Source organism: Photinus pyralis, unplaced genomic scaffold, assembly GCF_008802855.1.
Source record: "Photinus pyralis isolate 1611_PpyrPB1 unplaced genomic scaffold, Ppyr1.3 Ppyr1.4_LG4, whole genome shotgun sequence".
NCBI classification, from domain to species: domain Eukaryota; kingdom Metazoa; phylum Arthropoda; class Insecta; order Coleoptera; family Lampyridae; genus Photinus; species Photinus pyralis.
In genome coordinates this window covers 40,969,329-40,982,922 of record NW_022170511.1, presented here as the reverse complement: position 1 = coordinate 40,982,922, position 13,594 = coordinate 40,969,329, and the positions used below count along the sequence as shown (strand labels likewise).

The 13,594-nt window shown below is 35.1% G+C and overlaps 1 protein-coding gene across 1 annotated transcript in view; it reads left to right on the top strand.

Moving 5' to 3' along the window:
• LOC116169138 (out at first protein) overlaps positions 1–13,211 on the top strand; it is a 36,523-nt gene extending 23,312 nt beyond the window's left edge. The window contains exon 3 of the mRNA XM_031485165.1: positions 11,972–13,211. Within this exon, the coding sequence (XP_031341025.1) occupies positions 11,972–12,291 (320 nt within the window). The 3' untranslated portion in view covers positions 12,292–13,211. The remainder of the gene's footprint in view (positions 1–11,971) is intronic.
• Positions 13,212–13,594: the final 383 nt, after the last annotated feature.

Genomic DNA, 13,594 nt, shown 5'->3' with positions numbered 1-13,594 from the left:
GTTGCCATTTAAAAAATTCAAGATGGTTGTCGTACTCAAACACCCTGTATAAAAAGAAAATCTTTTTAACCCTAAAATATGTGAAACAATTTCAACTGGAAGCGTTTTTAATTCAGGTACGTTTTTCACGCACATTTTGAGTGAATAAATGCGTTCCGATTTCGGCACTGTGCATGCGGGAGACCAAATAAGGACGCTTTAATGAATACGCAGACGGGTTCCTTGCACTCTGACCGTTACCTCCTTCCTCCTTGAGCACCTGGTGTCTTCAATCCATGAACCGAGACGTTTAGGCGGTTTTACAGCGCCATCCCTTACTGGGCGTTGTGTGAAAATTCTGGGAAAATATCTTTTATAAAAATTAAACTAAGTACACACATATTACTTAAACTGGCCTGTTAGTTATGGTGCCTGATGATTATACTTGTAGAAAGACAATTAGCTCTTTAGTGTATCCTGAATATCCTGGTCGTTTAAGAAGTTCTCAACTTTTGTGACACAATCAATGTTATCTGCCTTTGTAAAGATGACTGATGAGGCTATTTTCTTTGGCTTTAGATTTTATGGATTTTAAGGTTTTCATAACTGACCTATTGAAATTACCGGAAGGGTGTCTTAGTTTATGAAATTTGTGAAGGCAATTAGCTCTGATGGAGAATTATCCACTATCAAAACCTTAGATTTTCGACGTCTAATTTCCTTCGCTGTGAACCTTTTCCCAAGCGTCCCGTACCCAGAATCTTGATCCATTGTTCAAGACTTATTATTCGACTCAAGTTCATCCGATATTACTTGTCAATTTTTAATAGACTGATGTCTAGATTAGCGTCTAAAACTTCTTCTTTTTCAACAACATTCAACTCTGGGAAATAATCCTTTTCCCCCTTTTGGCCGAAATTTTCCTTTCTCATTTTGAAACCAACACTTGTCCCTAGCCACACCATTAAAGAGCACCACTAATTCTACAAAGGCTACGTTGACGATATTTTTGTAATATTTGATGGTAATGACCAAGATTTTAATATCTGTTCAAATATTCTAAATTCTCCACATAAAAACTTTAAGTTCACTTGAGAAGTATCTGATAATACTTTAAACTTTCTAGATTTAACGATTAAACGCGTTAACAATAAGATAGAATTAGGAGTTTCCAGAAAACCCACCACCACTAACAATATTATCCACTTTTCCTTTTTCCATCCGTTATAACACAAACTTGCTTCCTTTAGATTCTACTTCAATAGACTTTAATTTTCCTTTGAACAAATTAAAACTTAAAATAATCTACTAATTAGCACTTCAAAACAATTATGCTTTAAAACGTATCAAAAAATTCCAATTTAAAATCCTACATCACCAACATTTGAAAAATTCCCTTCCCTATCCCTCACACTCAATACTCAAAATACCAAATTTGTCTCACTCCCTTACATTGGCGAAGTCTCAAATATTTTCAAAAAACATAACGTTAACATCATATTCAAATCTAATAAAAATTTAAAATCTATAAACTAATTTGCCTCTTGTGGCAATCTATTTATATAAGCCAAACAGGCAGAAAATTTTCCACCAGAATACAAGAACATTAAACCACTCAAACAATTCCGGTTTTCCTTCCCACATCCTCGAAATTGGTCATAATTTCAATCCTAAAACTGATTTCGAAATCCTGCACATTTGTAATAAAAGTTTAAAATTAAATTTTCTCCAATTATCTGAAATTAACAATATACTTAATCAAAAAGAGACCTCAACTTTCGCTTAACGAAGTTCTCGGCTACAATAAAAATTTACTGTTGTCACCCTGCACATATGTCGGCAAAGTAGGCATCTACACTTAGCGGTTTAACGGTTAAGTTATCCTTTCGCATTGCTTCGCTTTCCACCATGCCGTAAACATGTGAAGAATCTAATCACATCTTCAAGTTTAAATTGGCTCCGTCTTCAACGCAACCTTCAACTTTAAGTAAGAAGACGATTTAATTTATAAAGTGAATTTTAGTTGCACGTAACTACTTAATGGTTTTTGCCGAAACTAGTCGTATAGTAATATTGTTTCATAAATAAAGTTTCATGGGGTCGTGTCAACTTTAAACAAACTTTAAACTTCTTAATTCTTCAGGTCGACGATCCTGTCCTTGGTTCAACTAAATTCCTTAGGTCTTGTCCTTATTTCCTTCCAAGCCGACGCGACGATGCTATCCTGGTCCTATGTCCTTTTCTTTTTGCTATGACGGGTGTGGAAACTACGCGCAATGAAGTAAAGCTCAAAGGACCAAATGTTAGGTCCAAAGAACCTTTGAAAAAGTAAGGAACTGTTTGTTTGTCGGCTATATATTTTTTTTACCTTAACTAACCCCAATGTCTACTATCCAAATGTGGAACAGCAAGAGTGAGTACTACTAGATTATCATTGTTGGTGCCCGTCCACTACCTTCCGAACACCTTTCTTTTAAACATAATTTTATTGTCATTAAATTAACTATTTACATTTTATAAAACAATTAACGTCATACCTTCCGTTCTCTAGCCTACGTTCATAATTTAATTTAAAACTGTTTCGTTTGGAACAACTAACAAAAAAAATTACGAAACCACTAGGGTTATTTGGTGGGTTTTTTCTTCTCCTACATTTTAACCTCAGGCAGGTTGATTTTAAACATTGTTTGGTATTTCTATTCCTTTGGTTAGCCTTAAGTTTTTTAATTTTATTTTATTAAGTCGCTTCATGTGTGCATTGCGCCATATGAATATGTCCAATTACGGATGGCAAATCGCACGCTTTTGCGTTTTGCGAATCATTTAATGAAGTAACTTCGGTCTGCAGAGACCTGTCTCGAGAGCTTAATTCGCCTGCATTAAATGAAGACATAATCACTGGACTTATGTAGCGCAACCGAGCGTCTCATTTTTTGTTCTTCTACTTAAATGTATATTCCATCGCAGTGCTTGAACTAGAGGTAGTCAATTAATTTCGAAAAGAGAGCTAAACGTCCTCTGCTCCTTCTAGATCTCAATAATCTCGACGGCTTTAGTCGGAAACAACTTAAGCGATTTGCTTGGGTGCAGCGATGCGAGTTTTCATTCCACGTCCAATTGTAATGGAAACACCTCGATTATTCACCGGATAAGTGTCGGACATTAATACTAATACAGGTAATCAAGTGGCTCTTGACTGCGTGCAATAAATCAAGATAGCCAAGATTTGTATCGGCATGTATGCAAAGCGTGCTACGATCGCAGCAAGAATAACAAATGGCTGCGTGTCATCAGTCAGTAGGTACGTCTAAGCATCTCTGTTTACATAAAAAGTGATTTTCCTTATAAATTATGCATGCCGACATCTAATGTAAGGTATCAGAAGTTTACTCAAACTAACCGGTTCACTTTCTCGCTTCAGCTACGTTTATATTTCGGCGAGCTTTAAAACGATTTCGATTTATTTTTGAGTTGGGGAAATAAAGGGCGTAGGTGTTGGGGACACTTTTCATTAGCACGAGCAAACGGATGGCGAGTACAAGTAAAAGGGTCCCTCTACATTTGTCTAATGGATCGTGAAATATATAGAGTTGTTGGCGTCGCGTCGCGAACTTTTATCAAAATTGCACGATTCGGAATTCTGAGGAGTGGGTTTCTAAAGTCGCATGAAATGTAGAATGAATATGTTAGAGGCAAGGGTGCATAAAATCCCAAAAAACATACTTTTATTAGAGACAAGATGACCTGGTTTTTTTCTAACGCGTTTTGAAATTTTGTAAAAGCCATTAAAGTAATGGGAAACTCGCTTCCGGTTGCTTCTTCAATTTAGGGATGATTAAACGGAATCAGATGTTATTGTTTTGCTTCCAAAGTTCTACATTAAAAAGCGTTTTATCTCCCATTTCCGAAAGGAAGGGGAACGTGAATAATTAAAGGTTTTTTATTATTTTTACTTTGAGGGGTTTTACGAATACAATTTAGTTTTATTACATCGGCCCCTATTTATTTCAAATAACGCATTTAGTTTATTTCTTGGCGGTAAACTAACCTCTGCCTTTACGACTGCGAGGCGGTCATAAATTTTAATCGAATGCTGTTGACACAACTAGTAAACGTGTTGTAACTCGAGGGTTATATACTTTTGGCATGAAACATATCATTTCTGGGCCACACATAAAACTCTGAACGTTTGCGAGTACGTATTATGGATATCCAATAGTAGATTGGTTAAAAATTAGGCTTATTCTTTGACTTTTGCTTCTTTTACCGTTTCTCACTTACAAGGAAAGAAAAAGTTTTTTAAAGCATAACATTGTAAAAAAAGTTACCAAAAAATCTACGGGATAGTTTTGGTGTAGATTTTTGCATTGCATCTGAAAGAACATACAGTTTTACAATAAATACGTGTTTGGTATTAGGTGAAATATTAACTCTAATAAGAGCATTTTATATTTTACAGGATACAAGCAAAATTTATGCTTTATACTTTATAAGTAAGATGTTCACCGTTTTTAATTCTTCTTCAACAATCGCATTGTGGATCTTCTACTTTATTAATTTTAAATAAGTATGCGCTAAAAAGTCCGTGATTTGTTAGTAACTGAATGATTCCTCTGTTTGGTAACTAATTTTTCCAGTTTTGTCGTGTTTTTACTACCGGGAGTATATTTATATATCTCCCATTCATTTTGCCAAATATTTTCATAACTTTTGCTTATTTTGGTTTTAATTTCAATTAATGTTAACTTCTCCAAATCCATGTTTTCAATTATGTGTGCACTAGCCGGATATCACTCACATTTTTGCTTTTTTGTTTCATTAGTTTCTTTTCACTATTGTTTCATCGTGTAATGGTATATATTTTTCATTTCACATAATAAAGGATTGAATTCCCTTTTCTATTTTCAGGATCATTGGGATAACACCCGCTATCACTGTTATTGCATATGTTTGTGTTGTTTTATGTTTGAAATATATTTCTCTTTACAAACTTTTAATTATTTAATTTGAGTTTTGTTTAAAATTTTGCCCCACGCTCCCGATGAATATAGAATTACCGGCCGACTTTGTTTGATTCGGATTCCTGGTGCTTCAAAAGGTGTATTTCCGTAACAAAAAAGTGGGAGGTCATTTTTTATCCCAATCAAACCTCCCCTACTAACGTGCAGATGGTAAAAAGGGTGGTTAGAATTTCAGAATATCAACAAAATATGTAAAAACATATAGAGCATTCCTATTTCTTGAATATGGTGCAATATAACAAAATTAACGACCCTCGTCTACTTTATCAGGGTAATAGCAGTACCCGTTGATACGACATCTAAAGCCGTTTGATATTGCCAACCTAACATGTAATTTTTTTCGTAAAATCGCGCGCTACATGTGAAAGTAATGAAATAAAAGATCCCTGTAAAAATGTTACCTGCAACAATCCGAAATTGTATTAGATGGAGGCATTTATGGTAGTAGGGGTAATAGAACTGGACAATCTCCTTTTACAAATTCAACAATTACAAATAGTAAATTTTTTTTCTTCCGTTTTTGTTTGAGAACGGAAAACAACACGAATGCAATAAAAACACCAATATTAATTCAACAAACGTGACACCTAAATCGCCACAAAAGTAATTTGAGGATCACATGCCGTTTATATAAACTCATTTTACTACAGCACAAAGAGTGAATATCCGCGTGCACATGCGACAATAGATTTGATAGATTGTATGCTATGTAATGCGGGAACCATATTTGCAAATACGAGTCCTACGGCTGCTGTTCACACTCACAAATGATTGATGTTTACAAGAGTTTGCATATGGAATTTCCTGCCGAGATTTTATCTTCCAAAGGGCTACGCGCAATATCTCTTGTATGAAAAAGGTAAAATTTGCGCTATATTCTTTTTCAGTTCTCATAGTCAGTGGAACGGTATACACCACATTTTCTTTTCACAGATGGTAATCGTTTTCTCCCTAAATTAATCTCTTAATAAATGGCGCGCCCCTCTAGGATATTGATTTACTGCAACATTGAATTTTGTTTAACAATACCGATGGACATTTATGGCCCTCTGATGACATCCCGAGATTAGAGAAGCAGTAAAAAAATATATTCAAAACCAAAGTCAGTCAGATAGGTGTCCAATATAAATCACCATTTATAAAAGCCAATGCACGTCAATTATAAAATATTGCCAAGTATTATGAATGGTGTTATAGGTTAACATTACATTGACAGTTAATCTATAACGCTTTAACTTATACGAATTTATTTATTTAAACAATCCTCGACACTCTCAGCACTTCCATGGGGATCCTTAGCTTCCACACCAATGCCGGTAATTTTGCAAATAGTTTCTAGTCAAAATTATAGGTAGACATCTCAATATTTCTTAAGGTTCCTAAAAAAGTTTCCAAGGATATACAACAGGATCTGGAAAAAAGTTTTAAAAAGATTAGTTATGGTTTCCTTGGTGACCACGTCTATACTAATTTAAAGATATTTAGAATTTCTACGTTCATAAGAAATTTTTCAAAAGCTCTGAGAAGATTTGGGGGAAACAGACCAAGAAATTTTGCTAGGAAAGATTTCGCGAACGTTTGCCAATGTCCTTGGACGAATTTTAAAAACACTTTCATATTTTTTAAGAGGATTTGAATTGCAAGGATTGAAAAAAATGTTTTCAAGAATCGTAAACTATCAATGTCAATTATCAAATATAGCGAAATAAGTAGTCAAATAATGTTTTATTTTTCTTAAGGTTATCGATTTCGAATAACCTTCATCTTCAGACTTATGCGTCAGTTTTTGAAATACAAGTTGGAAATTAAAAGTAAAGTAGGACAAATTCACTAATCAGTCGTACTTCACTTTCAATTTTTAACTTGAAGATTACTCGAAATCGATAACCTTAAGAAAAATAAAACAATTATTTGACTACTTATTTCGCTGTATCTATGATCCAAATAACTAAACATGAAGCTATAGATCAAGAGAAAAAAAAGCCAATTATCAAACTTTTTCCGTATTTGAATATTTGTTGTTCTTCTGATTATTTATACATGGAGCAAGATATCGATAGCGATTTTAAAACATCCCATACTAAAATTTCTTAACGTCTCGTCTAATAAATTAAGCATAGTAATAACGGCTGTTTTAAAATCGATATTGATAGCTGGTTCCATGTAAAATAAATTGGGATATGCAATACGTTTTATGAAAAAAGTCTTTATTAGTGAAAAACGAGACATTGCATAGACGAAGTTTATGTTTTAAAATTGAAATCGATAGCTCATTGATTGTAAAGTCAAGATTATGTAACACATTTAACCACAGAGTGCCTCATGTTCCAAAAGGGCATCCACTTACTTTATGTAAGGTTATCTACCTAAGCGGGTTGACCAAATAAGGAGTATAAAAGCACTTTTAACTTTTTGGAATTTGAAGCAAATATGGAGATTGAAATACCTATATTGCTGGAATTCTATTGCTAACTTCATTCCTCCACTCATTCCTTACTTCACGACTGTAGAAAAGTTTTTTTTTTAGATTTTTAGCTTTCCTACCATGCTACCCCACACTTTTCCTAGTTTGAAATAGAAATATTCACTTTAAACACGAAATTTAAATTGTCATTACCGTTTTGTCCAACTAAAATTATAACCAAAGAATTACAACTTTGAACAAACACTGGCAATTTCGCTTTAAGTTAAAATTTTGTATTTGAAATCGAAATCGAGTCAATGTCACTAAAAAAATCGTAGGGGGTCGTTTTGCGTTTTCATAAGATACCTTCCCGATTTCAATTTTTTATTGTATTCAATTTTGAGATTTTTAATTTACTTGAAAATCTGATGTTTTTATACCATTGAAAAACTTTCCATACCTATTCTAAAGATGCAAGGATCATCCTCATATTTTTGTAATATAAATTCATTTTCAATTAAATAAATAAACACGTACCCTTAAATTATTCATTTACATTATGATAAATAAATAAAACATTTATGTTTACAACGCTGCCGTACAATTAACTCCCCTTTATCGTATACGAAAATTAGTGCGATCGTTTATTTAAAAAAGTGTTGAATTATGCATATGGAGTTATCAAAACAAAGTGGGCATGAGTGCTTTTCGATTTAGTTTTTAGCGAGCGTCGAGAGTGAATGTAAGTTATCTGCGAGTCGGAATGAATGATGTAAGCGCCCTTTTCGCCGACAGTGTGTACCATTGCCTGTGGCGTCCGTTTTATGATTAATGTCGGCGAGCTTGAAGGCCCATTCAGGACCGGCTTTACTAATTCACATTTCGAGATTTATTAGCGCGTTCTCCATTTATTTGGCCTTTAAACATTCAAAGTTTCCGCGAAGGCTTTATAAATAATGTCGCTCGGACCCTTCAAAGTTAATAATTTACAGCTTTGGGAAAAACTGGAGCGGAAATGTGTGTTTGTAGGCACTTATCTCAAAAGTGCAAACGTTCGAGGCATCGTTTTTTTTTCTTAACCTGCAGAAACACTCGAGATCTACGCGAAGCAGCTTTGATAAAATGCAGGATGGCACTGACATGTTAAAATTGAATGATGCATTTGCGTTTATTTCGAAGGAAAGTCAAACGACAAAAATTTTACAGAAGTCGAATTTGCGTAATCTTATTTGTTAAAACGATATCAGATCCGAATTGGACCCAGGAATGGTCCATCGTGAGAAGATTCGTTCATTGAGGATTGGGCCCTGCTGATTATTCACATTCGAAATATTCGCGACTATAAAATTCCAAATTAATTCGTCCTTTTCATTTCTGTTGGTGAATTTTCCGTTAAGGTAAAACTAATCTGGACACGACGTATCGGGGGATAATTCTTTGGGTTTCTGAAGGTGAATTTTCTTTGCGAGCAATAATTCCGAGTGCCCATTCGGGGGAACACCTTACGTAGCCGAATTTTGCAGAGAGACCAGGTTTCTTTGGAACTGTAGAGCAACTTTGAAAGGGCATGCATGGTCCATAGTACACGTGAAATTAATTTGCTTTAATTTCGACTTGAATTCAGCAAAATTCTAAAATGAAACTCGGAATTTTGACCGTAAACTTGAACTGTAATAGGATATGGGCTTCAAATTTGAAGTTCAAAACTATCAAGGTGCAGAAGTGCCACTTGGAGTTTAATTTTTAATTTTCTACGTTTATTTCGAAGTTTGCACTTTATCTCCGAAGTGCAAGGGTTCCAGGCGCACGTCGCATCTTTTTCGGTGATGTACCTTTCTGAATCTGTAGAGACGCTCGAGTTCTCCCCAAAAGAGTAAAAGCGTAGGAGAGCACTGACATGTAAAAATTGAATGATGCATTAAAGAATACGCGCAACGTTTATTTCGAAACGAAAATGATTCGACGAAAGAAACAAAAATTTAAATTTTACAGAAGTCGGATTTGCGTAATCTTATTTTAAAATTGGATTCCTTTAAGATTGTCTTGACTTTGATAGCGATTTGTTAAAGCGATATCCTCTCCGAATCGGGGCGCCATTTCTCAAGTGCGAAACGACAAACGGCAATTATGCTATTACACCTTAGATTTCAACTGTAAATTACAACTATAAACAACGTGCTTTAAAGCAACACACCCGTAGGATAAACAGGTCATACTTCCGGGTGACGGAGAGCTCCCGCCTTCCGGTCGGACGCGCTAATGTGTATATTCTACACGGGAAACTCTTAAATAACATTGATTTACCTAAAGCCTTCGCAACACTTACTGTAAATGCCTCACCAATGACAAATTACGCACTTCTTTAATTAGAGAATGAAATTTTCTCGTGCTAAATGAACGGAGGTGGATGCGAGAAAATGGGATTAGTGCCATAAATGGTGTGGCAAAAAGAATCCGTCATTTCTTTTTTTATACACTTAAAAGGGATGTAAAGCCTAAGACCATCAAGGATTATAGTAACCCGTTAATCGTAGCGGTTGTAGAGAAAGGAAAAAAATAATTAAGTCCAGCTTTGCGGCCATTTTCATACAAATAGTACAAAATTGCCGCCTAGCTCGGAACGTTTCGTTTTAAGCACCCAATTTTCATAACAATCGCACTCATTTGCATCTATAACGCTTCCGCACCTTATAGATATCCCGACTTTATCGTAATTTTGTTTTGTTTTTGTACCCATTTAGGTACTTCATAAAAATATAGATTTTTAAATTTTCTGCAATATTTGTAGTACGGAAGAATTTATATTCTAGGGACGAACACCTTTGGTTTAATTAGCGAAAGCATTCACAGTCTCGTCCAGGAGGTATAAGCGAAAATCTTAAGAAAGTGTCGATTTTTTCGGTTTTTGAACATGCCGGCGGGATCGAAGTGTGTGGGGGTGATTGTGTATTTTGTATTTTAAACATATCCAAAATTTAGAAACTACCGGACGGTTTGTAAGGTAACCCCCTCTGTTCCCTGGATTAATATCTGATATTATATTATTATGCTATCGCACTATTCGCGATTGAGAATCAAATCTCCGTTTAATGTAAAATTGTTAAATAAAACTCGTGTTTTCTGGGGAACTAGTTCTGATTCGTATTTTTCTGTGGCGATCGATTTCGGTTTAAAACCCACCATCAGGCCTACTTGTAATTTGTATAATAAGTTACAACTGCGACTAAGGACGTATTATATTCCCCATAATAGTAATTTTGTTTTTTCAACTGAATACCCTCCATGTTTTTTTTAAGTTTCCACCAAAATTATCTTCAATTTCTTCTTAGGCCAAGTTCATCTCAAGCTTCCATAAAAGTTTCCCTAAGTTTCTCTCAAGTCTTGATAAAAATCCTCCTAAATTTTCTCGAGTTCTCTTCACATTTTCATTGAGTTCCTCTCAATCCTTTCTCAATTTCTTTTGCTATCAAAGTCTGTTCAAGTTTTTGTCAAAGTTCTCCGCAACTTCTCTCTCAAGTTCTTAATTTCCCTTCCGCTCAAGCTTTACTTTACTTCTTGTTGAGCATCGTCTGTTGCTTTCAGATTCTCTAATTCTTCTATGTTTCCATTAAATTTCTCTAAAATTCAATAGTTTTTCCAAGGTTATCTGAAGCTTCTCATTACGTTTTGTCCGAATTCCTCCTTTTCCTAATTTTTTCCTCAAATTCTCCTTAAATTCCCTTCAAATTCTTTTAAACTCGTCTTAAGTTTCTCTCAATTTTTTCATAAGCTGAAGAATATTTAAAAGTTACCATAACACGTACTTTCCCCTATTGAATATTTGTTACCACAAACTGCATAGAGGATTTTGGCATGAATTACTGATTCTTCTACGTGTAGAAAAACTAAACTCTTTTATAATGCGAAAAGATATTGCTGTGGCTAGCACAGATGCCACCCTCACTGCCCAAAATCTTTTCAGCTCTTCGTTTTACGTCTTAAGAATATGAGTACCAAATTTGGTTTCAATCGGTTAAGGCGTTTATCCGAAAATGAAAGTACAGACATAGAGACCGGCAGACGGATCGACATAATCGAGATTTTGTTTGATTCCTGGTGCTCTAAAACGTATATTGCCGTAAAAAAAGTGGGAGATCATTTTTTAGCCCAAGCAATACCTCCCTTACTAACCTGCGCGTTGTAAAAAAATCAGTAGTAAATGTTTCGTTTCCAAATTTGTATTTCATTTACTGCGTCTACATATATGCTAATGTTTTACTTCTTTAAGGGAAGCGATCGATACACGTGTACATATTTTATTTGTTCATTAATCATGTCACTTTTTTTCAGAAGTCCTCCCCTCGTTCTCCTCCGTATAAGAATTAACATTAGCGGGAGGAGGTCGTTGTAGACCCTCATAGGGACAGCTATGTTTCATCACGTCCCATCAGCACCTGGAGCCTGATAACCTTATGCTTTCGTGACTGTAATATCACCTAACCATCTCTCCCCTAGGCTTTATAACATATTCGATGGATAATCGGCCGCTCTTTGGGAACCAATTTTTAATCGCAACATATTGTTTCAGGCCTGCCAGAATCGACGTACCTGTCGGCGGTGAAGAGATTTCCCGCAGCAGCGGAGCCTTCCCTAAGCAACGAAATACACGCGTCGGAATTAGAGAGTAACCATCAAAGGTGCGCCGAATTGAAACAGGTGTGGACGCCGTGTCAGTGCCATTTAGAATTGTGCATCGGATGGTATCCCTGCGAACTAAAGTATTGTAAGGGAAAGGGCGAGAGTAAAAGTTTGTCAATGACCTACCGATGCGGTATAAAAACATGTCGCAAGTGCCATTTATTCTCTTATTACGTGCCGCAAAAGCAGTCGTGTTTATGGGACGAATGACAAATGTGATATTTATTTTATAAAAAGTAATCGCCTTCGAGCTTTTACTGAAAAATCGTTATGGACCAAAATGCCTTAGAAAATCAGCTCTTTCCTTGTGTTTTTAGCCTTACGGTGTGATTCGTAAGGAATGTGTGTGTTTGCGATTGTCAATCATAGCCTCTGCCTCTTAAAAAGCTCTCTAACGAAAGTTGTACAATCCAATTCGGTTTTTTTTTGTTTTTTTTCCCACTTAATGGAGCATCGATTTTGAATCCGACTGACCCTGCTTTTTATCGTCGTAATCCAAATGCAAACGTTTGTCTAACGCAAAATTTTTTATCGTAGGTTAACATTTGTATTAATGCGCTCTTTTAGAGAAAAGTTTTTGTTATCCATACTCTTTTTGGGAAGATTAATTAGGGTTGACCGTTACAGTTATTTTCTTATTGCCCGCTTTTAAATAGAGGCGCAGGTCTCCACTGTAAATACATACTCCATTTTTTGTGTTGGAAAATGTAAATTTAAAACTGTTTTTGCGAACATTTGATAATAAAAATAAAAGTGCTTGTGTTTACGCTTACGTAACGCAAAAATTGGTGGTAGCTTTTGTACGACATTACTGTATATAACATTGATTCTATTATTATTAATAATATAAACTTTCTATCTCTTTAAAAATAAACGAACAAAAAATAATACTGTTGCTCATTTACACGCGCGACCGTTATTAATTGTGAAATTGACATTCTCATTACGCTCTAATATGTATTCATAATGATGGTGGAGTAAAAATTTTATTAGCGTTTAAAACCCCCTTGCTTGTTAACTCTAGATTTCCCAAGAGGTTTTAAACCGCCCATTTAACCGGGCAACAGTATTAATTTGTCTATTTTCATACAATTATTGTTGTTGGGAATAATAAAGGACGTTTTTATTAACTGTTATTTTATTCATTGTTTATGCGTATCTTCTCGCCTTCATTATGCCACACTCTAAACATGAAATTCTAGTACCTACATTACGTTACTTCGGATCAATTATTTTATCTCCGCTTTTGAGGTTAATGTAATTATTGGAAAAATCCTTTTCTGTAAATCTCTCTTGCAACCCACTATGCAAAATGTTATCCTTTAATCAAATGTAATCCCTCGGCAGTGGGTCATTACGTAGGTAAGTGGCCTCGCGGAAATATTTTTAAATAATGCGATTTTAGAAGTTTTCCATTTACATGTAGGTACTAAACAATTTATTGCTTATATACGGTTAGTCCTCAACCCCCACAAACATCAAAGAAACTCACGGTTTCCAACTACCAACCCAT